A 9,246-nucleotide genomic window follows, 5' to 3' on the forward strand; every position below is an offset into this window, starting at 1 on the left:
AAAAAAAAAACCAAAAAAAACAAAAAACAAAAAGACAAGATCCTTCAAACTTACTAAGAAATTGAAGATGACCTTGAACTTGATTTCCTGCCTCTACTTCCCAAGTGCTAGGATTACAGGCATGCACCACTATACCCAGCTTGCTGTGGATATAAAGAACTATTTTAATTAACTACTTTAATTAAAGGCATGTGCTGCCTTTAATCCCAGCACTCAGGAGGCAGAGGCAGAAGGATAGATTCGAGGCCAGCCTGGTCTGTTGATGAGGTCCAGGGCAGCCAAGGCTATTACATAGAAAAATCCTGTCCAGAAAAAAATAAAACAAAAAAAGGGCTTACACATAAGATGCCCTCTAACTAGTAATGATTTTGTGTCAGATGATGCTTAACTGAGCATCCTCATAGTTAACCCTGGACCTTCTTGTGCCACAAAGGAACTGAAAATCTAGCCCTCTCCTCCTACCCACAGCTTCTGTGAGTAAGCAAACTCAGGAATTCCATCAGCACCACTCATCATGAGTTCTACCCCGCTTCTTCCCAAAGCTGCCTGCCCCCAACCTCCTTCACCTCTCCTTACCTGTGAACTGTCCAACCTGCTGTGAGAAGGTGCTTTGTGTTGGGTCTTGGTATTGGGGGGGTGGGCGGGTCAGATGACGCTGAAACTGTTGCTTCTCCTACAAAGTGCCAAGAATAGAAACAAACTCAATGTAAGTCTGAGGTTAAAACCAATGAGGAGAAGAGCAAGGTGTACAAGGGAGCATGTCCCTCGCTCACAGGCACCTGAGAGTGCAAGGACGGCAAGTGACTGCTCATGGGGACTGTGTGTTAGGTGATAAGCATGGGCTCTGGTGGCAACTGCACAGCTCTGCACAACAGTCACAATGGGAACCACTGAAGTGTGCTGGTTAAACAAACAGTATGTGATATGAATAGATCCTAATAAGCAGCTAGTTTAAAGATGGCGGGCCTGTGGTGGTGGTGCACACCTTTAATTCCATCACTCGGGAGGCAGAGGCAGGAGGATCTTTGTTTGAAACTACCCTGGTCTACAGAGTGAGTTCCAGGACAGCCAGGGCCACACAGAAAAATCCTGTCTCGAAAAACAAAACAAAAAAATAATAAATAAGGAACTGAGGCAGTGACCAGCCCAGCAAAGTATAGTCTCTAGAGTTGGGTCCAAAGTATTCTCTTTGTGTGTGTTATGTGGGTAAGCATTGCCATGGCGTGTGCCAGAGGACTTTGGGTGTGGGTCCTGCTTTCTTCCTTGTGCTGTGACAGGGTTTCTTTTGTTCAGTACTGAAGCCAGGCTTACGACCAGGAACATCAAGGGGATCTGTCCCTGCTTTCCATTTCTACTTAGGATCCTGCTTTCCACGGGTCCCAGAGTTATGAGCTTGTGAACCCCTCCCTGGCCTCTTCCCTCCTTTTGAGATACTGAATCACTCTAAAGCCCAGAGTGGCCTCGAACTTACTGAGTAGCTAAACATGAGGGTAATCCTTCTGCATCAGCTTCCTGACAGCTAGGATTACAGGTGAGGGCTCCTATGCCCAGCTGGCTCCTGTCTTAATTAGAAGACATGGCTCAACCTCTCAAAGGCTCTCATGTTGCCTGGTGTCTTCACTATGCCTGGTAACCCAGTGAGGGAAATGTGCACGGTGATCAGGACTTCAAGGGCAGCTCTACTTCATGTTATAGTCTTGGAAAGGGGATTCCATTCACTTGTTTTAAATAAAAACATTTTTTTTAGCATTCTTTTAAAAAATGAAGTAAAATCTGGAAACCAATTTCATTTATTTGTGTGTGTATGAATGTGTGCCATGGTGTGACGATCAGAGAGCAACTTGGCTGGAGTCAGCCCTCTCCTGCCACCTTGTGGGACTCTGGGTCACACTTAGGTCATCACACCTGCATACAAGGACTTCTACCCACTTTTTAAAAATCTTTTTAAATCTTTTTTTTAAAAAAAGATTTATAAAGAATTATTTATTTTATGTATATGAACTGTCTTCAGACACAGCAGAAGAGGGCATCAGTTCCCATTACAGATGGTTGTGAGCCACCATGTGGTTGCTTAGAATTGAACTTGGTACCACTGGAAAAGCAGCCAGTGCTCTTAAATGCTGAGACATCTCTCCAGCCCCTTCTTTAAGATTTATTATTAAAGGTTTTGTTGTTGTAGTTGTTTGATATAATGACTCACCATGTAGCTCAGGGCTGGCCTCAAACTCAGAGATCTACCTGCCTCTACTTTCTCTCTCTCTCTCTCTCTCTCTCTCTCTCTCTCTCTCTTAAGTATAGCATAAAGTTTATTCAGGGCAAGGGGAGAGGAGTTAAGAGGGTAGTAGAGGCAGAGAGAGGAGAGAGAGTAGAGAAGTAGAAGGGAATAAGAAAGGGAGGGGGAAGGGAACAAGAGAGCAAGAGAACGAGCGCCTGCCTCTGCCTTTCAAGTACTGGGACTAAAGGCATGTGCCACCATGTGTGGCATATTCTTTTTTTAAATTTATTTTTTTATTAGATATTTTCTTTATTTACATTTCAAATGATATCCCCCTTCCTGGTTCCCCCTCCAAAAAAAACCTCTATTCCCTCCAGTGTGGCATAGTCTTAAAAACATATTTGTGTGGGTTTATGTATACCACATGTATATAGGTGTCCACAGAGGTGAGAAGGGGTGGTTGGATTCCTGGAACTGGAGTTATAGGCAGTTGTGAACCACTTGATGTGGGTGCTGGGAATAGACCTCCAGCCTAGCTGGTCCTAACTTCTTAAAAAAAAAAACAACCAAACAAACAACCTACTATCATGTGTGAATGTGTGGGTGAATGCTTGCTCTTGGGGGTGTGCGTGCCATGGTGTGATGTACAGGTCCGAGGGCCACTTGAGTTGATTCTCACCTTTCATGTATATGTGAGTTACAGGGATTGAAGGCAGGCCATCATGCTGATAAGCACTTTAGCACTTTACCTGTTTTTATTGCTGGGCTGAAAAGGAGATTTTAAAGGACATGGCACTGACAGTGAGTGCAGACAAGCTCAAATGGTGCCTGTGTGGTTTCTTGTGCCTGTTACCTGCTCAGCCAGGAGGTGCTGCCTCTGCAGGAACTGCTGTTGCTGCAGCTGTTGCTGCTGCTCCCTCTGCTTCTGCTGGTCCAGGAGCAGCTGGTGCTGCTTCATCACAGCTGCCTGCTGCTGGCTGCTGAGGTATGGGGAGCCGCTGTGAGTGCTGGCCACAGACGCACTAGGCTGGCTTCCCACACTGGCAGTTGGGGCTGGTACAGGGACACTGGAAGGGTTCTGCTCCTGTCAACAAAGATGAAGGGATTCAAGTCCTAGTCTGGGTGATCTGTCCCGTCTCCGATTAGCCCAAGTAAGCTGTGCCAAGTGAACTGTCCTATTCACTGTTCTCTTTTGTAACTCCAAGCGTCTGCTTCCCTGATTTTATAGTCAGGACGTGAAATGCCTCTCATGTGTGAGGCATCTTTATGTTTTAGCACTTGGGAGGCAGAGGCAAGTGGAACTCTGTGTGGTCCAGATCAGTCAGGGATGCATAATGAGACCCTAACTCAAAAGAGCAAACAACACCCCTCTCCCCAAAACCCAAACCAACCAACCTATAACCTATAAAAACCCTCATTAAAAAGACAAACAATGCCGGGCGGTGGTGGCGCACCCCTTTAATCCTAGCCCTTGGGAGGCAGAGGCAGGTGGATTTCCGAGTTCGAGGCCAGCCTGGTCTACAGAGTGAGTTCCAGGACAGCCAGAGCTACACAGAGAAACCCTGTCTCAAAAAAACCAAAAAAAAAAAAAAAAAAAAAAAAAAAAAAAAAAAAAAAGACAAACAATAGGGCTGGAGAAATGGCTTAGTGGTTAAGAGACTGACTGCTCTTCTAGATGAGCCAGGTTCAATTCCCAGCACCCACATGGCAGCTCACAACTGTCTGTAACTCCAATCTTTGACACCCTTATACAGACATATATGTAGGCAAAACACCAATGTACATAAAATAAAAATAAATTATTTTTAAAAAGCCAAACAGCAGGCTGGTAAGATGGCTCAGCGGGTAAGAGCACTGACTGCTCTTCCGAAGGTCCTGAGTTCAGATCCCAGCAACCACATGGTGCCTCACAACCACCTGTAATGAGATCTGATGCCCTCTTCTGGTGCGTCTGAAGAAAGCTACAGTATATTATGCCGGAGCGAGAGGGCCCAAGTGAGCTCAATTCCCAGCAGTCACATGATGGCTCACAGCCATCTGTACAGCTACAGTGTACTCATACACATAAAATAAATAAATCTTAAAAAAAAAAAACAAACCAAACAACAACAATACCCTACAAACATCCTAACCTCCAACCAAACAAAACAAAAGCAAAATAATGTTATGTTGTTAGCGTGCAGACTTGGCTCCTAGGCAAGGCAGGCTGGCTATCTGTCTGTCTGTCTGTCTGTCTATCTATCTATATATCTATCTATCTATCTATCTATAACACATATACATATTCATACATTCTCTCTCTATATGCATATATATGACTTATTTATTTATTTAATTATATTAGTGCTCTTGTCTTCATGCACACCAGAAGAGAATCAGATCCCATTGCAGATGGTTGTGAGCTACCATCTGTTGCTGGGAATTGAACTCAGGACTTCTAGAACAGCCAGTGCTTTTAATGGCTGAGCCACCTCTCCAGCCCCTTATTTTTATTTATTTTTTGACAAGGTCTTATGTAGTTGTTTCGCATGAAAGAGACCACTAAACTAAATTAGGTGGTTTCTCAAACGTTTGTGTAGTTAAAAGTGCAAGTTATACTAAGGAATTTTTTTCTTGCTAGACAAGGTTTCTCCATGTGGCCCTGGCTGTCCTGGAATTTGCTTTGCAGACCAGGCTGGCCTCGAACTCCAAAAGATCCTCTGCTTCTGCCACCGGAGTGCTGGGATTAAACTCTCACCACAACTGCCTAAATATACTAAGGAATTTTACTCTATTTTTATTAAGGATCAATTCCAGTCATCTGTAATCTGAACACTTGGGAGGTAGAGGCAAGGCGAATCTGAGGTTCAAGAGCAGCGTGGCTCCACAGCCAGCCAGGGATAAGAGAACTGTGCCTAAGAACATCAACATCTGTCTTGCCCAGTTTTTTACATTTTCCACTTCAAAGGATGACAGCAGCTGCTCCCACTGTCTCCTGCATGCTGACTTCTAGTTCAATATGGGCCATCACTAGTGCCTGTGGCAGAGTGATGGAAAGAGAAGTTCCTACTCACCTGGCCAGGTGGAACCAATGACCGGAAGGGCATGTTTCCTGGCTTTGGTTTCATCAGAAACAAGGAGTTCTGCTCATTACTCAGATGAGGCAGCTGCTGGGGAAGATATGCCATCAAAGCTGGTTTGTTCTGGCTAGACCCAGGACCACCTTGGCCACAATCTGCTTTGTAATGAGAAAGGGGTTTTGTATTGCCATAGTCTAGCACAGACCCTTGATTATTCACGGGGTTCTGATTCAAGTTACTTGGTGACTGGTGACTCAGCAGGTTGGAGTGGCTAGGTTGGAGGTAGGGGCCTCCTGGCCGAGGAGAACTCTTGGTCACATTAGGCATCATGAGCAGTTTTGAGTTGGTAAAGTCTTGCTTATAGCCAGGAGGGCTGGCAGGCTTCTCCATGGGATAAGGAACATCTAAGGGACTATGGGAGGGCCCTGCCTGCTGCCATGTGGACAGCTGGCCTGGGCCAGGGGCTGGGGCAGCTTGCTGTGGGTTCTGCAGCATCTGCTCACGCTTCTGCTTGGCAGCTATCTGTTGGAGCTGGTGAGCAGAGGACAGCTCCGAGGCGCCTCCTGGGCCCTGGCTAGGTAATACCACACTTGTGAGGGCTCTTTGTGCATTTTGGGCCTGGGCTGGTGCCGGCATCAGGTTTGAACTGGAATTATCCACCCCAGGTTGACCAGTTGTATGAAACAGAGTCTGCGAGCTCCCAAGGCTTGGAGAATCTGTGCCCACAGGGGCAGATGAGGGTCCTAGAAAGGTCTGGCCTGCAGACCCAGCCCTCACTTGTGGCGAACCTAACTGCTCCTGCTCAAAAGCTGCTGGAGAGAACTCAGTCTTAATGTTAATGTCCTGGGCCAAGGGGGTTTGTGTGGTAGAACCAGGGGGCTCTGGATCTTTCTTCTCCTCAAAGTCCTCAGTAAACAGGTCCTTCATGTCTTCGTCAGGCACTGACCTGTTGAGCTCTTCAATGAGCTCCTTCCACTCCTGCTCATTAAGGTTGAGGTCAGGCATGAGGTTGCTCTGAGCTACGGAGCCTCCAGCCCCTGCGATCATGCATGGTAGGTCATCCACTGGCTCTTGCTTAAGTTCTTTACTCAGGCTTAGAGGAAATGGCTCACTGGAGTTGCTGCCTCCATTCAGGTGGATGCTCGACTCTGCCAGACACTTCTTGTTGATGGAATCTAGCCCCAGGGAGTGCTTCCCACCCGTCTGCAGGGCATCTCCCCCAGCAGGCTTGTCTGGCTGACCCAAGGGTGAGGCAGGAGGAAGCCCATTTGCAGACACATTGATCCCCAGAGGGGCCTCCCGGCGGGTCTTCTTATGACCAGGAAACAGGTCTCCGTAGCCATTTGGTTGATCACCATTCTGAGGGGATGCAGCACTGTCGAGACTCCTCTTCACTGTATCATGAAGATGCTGAAAAACATTGGAACACAGACTTAGGAGTGCAGTGCCTCGTCTTAGGTCCCTCTGCTTCCAACAGTGTGACTCAACCAGGACCTTGATTCCTCTCTGAACACCTCCCTGCCCTCTGCTTCCCCTTGCAGCACTGCCTCTATCACTATGTCTGGCCTGGCCAGTCCAGTCAGAATTGGACATCTGCTATGTCCAATTGCTATGGAAAAGTAAGCATTACACCAGTGCTGTGGCAGGACACAAGCTTGAAGATGGCTATTGTCATCTAGTTTGAGGGTGTGCATTAGATTACCACAGGAATCCTATATACTGTACCTAAGACCTGCCAATGTCTCTAGCTGCCACCTCCAGCTCCTACCCCCACCCCTACCTCTCCACTCATATAAACCAATACATTTTTTTCTTGTGTTTAGGCTAATCAAATATGGATTTTATTACTTCCAACCAAAGGAGCTGTGCTAGTTTGAATGAAAATGGCCTCAATGGGGCTGGAGAGATGGCTCAGCAGTTAAGAGCACTGACTGCTCTTCTAAAGGTCCTGAGTTATCCCAGCAACCACAAGGCTCAAACTATCCGTAATGAGATCTGATGCCCTCTTCTGGTGCGTCTGAAGATAGCTACGGTGTACTTACATATAATAATAAATAAATCTTTGGGCTGGAGCGAGCAGGACTGACTGGAGGGAGCAGGGCCAAAGCGAGCAGAGGTCCTGAATTCAATTTCCAGCAACCACATGATGGCTCACAACCATCTATCTGTACAGCTACATTGTACTCATATATATTAAATAAATCTTAAGAGAGAGAGAAAGAGAGAGAGAGAGAGAGAGAGAGAGAGAGAAAGAGAATGGCCCCCATATGCTTATATACTAGTCCAGTTAGTGGAACTGTTTGGGAAGGACTAGGAGGAGCCTTGGTGGAGGAAGTGAGTCACTGCGGGGCTTCTGAGGTTTCAAAAGCCCACACTGGGAACAGTCTTGCTCTTTCTCTACTTGTTCTCAGATGTGAGCTCTTGGATACTGCTCCAACACCATGCCTGCCACCATATTACTTCCCATGTTGGTCCTAGACTAACCCTCTGAATTTGTAAGCCCCAATTGAATGCTTTCTTTTAAAAGTTGCCTTGCTCATTGTGTCTCCTCACAGCAAGAGAATGGTGACTAAGACAAGAATGCTGACTATAGTTTTTCTTCCTCAGGTAGTGGCAGTGTCGCCTACAATAATCCTATATCCACCTAATTGCCCATTTCTCTATCCTTATCAAAGCCACATATTCCCTCCATGGTGCATAGTTCTGTACATACTACTTGAGCTGGCTTATATTTTTCAGCTCTTGTCCCTCTTAACATATATTTATTGTGTGTGTGTTTGTGTGTGGGGGGGCATGTATACAGGCCACAGTGTGTGTGTGGGGGCATATATACAGGCCACGGTGTGTGTGTGGGGAGGGGGGGCATGTATACGGCCACGGTGTACCTGTGGAGGTCACAGGACAACTTGCAGGGCATGATTCTCCCAATCACTATGTGGGTTCCATGGTCTAAAATTTGGTTGTCAGGTTTGGGGGCACGTCTTAACCCATCTCACCAGTTCCTCCGTCACTCCTAAGCAGCTCCTGCCTAGGTGCCCCATTAGCAACCTCACAAACATTGCCACTCCTAGAAAGTCTGTCATTGACTCCATCATGTCTGCTCTGGTACCCTCCTTTACTTTGAGACTAGCTTCATTCTGCTAGCCTTATTAAGAGTTTACTTGTGCCAGGACTACAAGTGCTGTCGGGACTATAAAGACAAATAAGTCAGTCATTGTGCTTCATGGCTTTCCAGTCTTCTGAGAGTGCAGAGCAAACTGGACATTGCTACAGAATAAGGCAAATGTCCCATGCATGCCATAGAATAAGCTCCCTAAGAGTTGGGGGTGGGAATTCCATGATGAGAACTGGCTTCAGCTCCAGCCCCTCCTTCCCTATGCTCACATTTATTAAGTTATATCTTATCCTCTACCCCACCCCAGTACCGAATTCACCTCCCTCTACTTCTGAGCATATGAAGTTTAATATTAAAAATGTCCCAGCCTGGTTCTGTGTGGTGGTGTATGCTTTTATCGCAGCACTTAGTAGGCTGGTTCTGTGTGGTAGTGTATGCTTGTAATCCCAGCACTTAGTAGGCTGGTTCTGTGTGGTGGTGTATGCTTGTAATCCCAGCACTTAGTAGGCTGGTTCTGTGTGGTGGTATATGCTTGTATCGCAGCACTTAGTAGGCTGGTTCTGTGTGGTGGTATATGCTTGTAATCCCAGTACTTAGTAGGCTGAGTTAGGTGTTTGGAGTTCAAAGCCAACCTCGACTACGGAGTGAGACTCTTTTCTTCTTTTAAAATTTATTTATATATAGTGTTCTGCCTGCATCTATGCCTGCACACCAGAAGAGGACACCAGATCCCATTACAGATGGTCGTGAGCCACCATGTGGGTGCTGGGAACTGAACTCTGGACCTTTGAAAGGGCAGCCAGTGGTCTTAACCTCTGAGCTATCTTTTCAGCCCCTTGAGACTCTTTTTTAAAAAA

General features: G+C 46.4%; 1 protein-coding gene across 1 annotated transcript in view; it reads right to left on the reverse strand.

Annotated features, from left to right (window-relative positions):
* The window catches only part of Maml1 (mastermind like transcriptional coactivator 1), a 37,990-nt gene that overhangs the window by 5,792 nt on the left and 22,952 nt on the right, over positions 1-9,246 (reverse strand). The window contains exons 2-4 of the mRNA XM_031352660.1: positions 5,269-6,684; positions 3,069-3,299; positions 577-673 (exon numbers count right to left, since the gene is read on the reverse strand). Of these exons, the coding sequence (XP_031208520.1) occupies positions 577-673; positions 3,069-3,299; positions 5,269-6,684 (1,744 nt within the window). The remainder of the gene's footprint in view (positions 1-576; positions 674-3,068; positions 3,300-5,268; positions 6,685-9,246) is intronic.

The sequence above is a fragment of the Mastomys coucha genome, unplaced genomic scaffold, assembly GCF_008632895.1.
Source record: "Mastomys coucha isolate ucsf_1 unplaced genomic scaffold, UCSF_Mcou_1 pScaffold5, whole genome shotgun sequence".
NCBI lineage: Eukaryota > Metazoa > Chordata > Mammalia > Rodentia > Muridae > Mastomys > Mastomys coucha.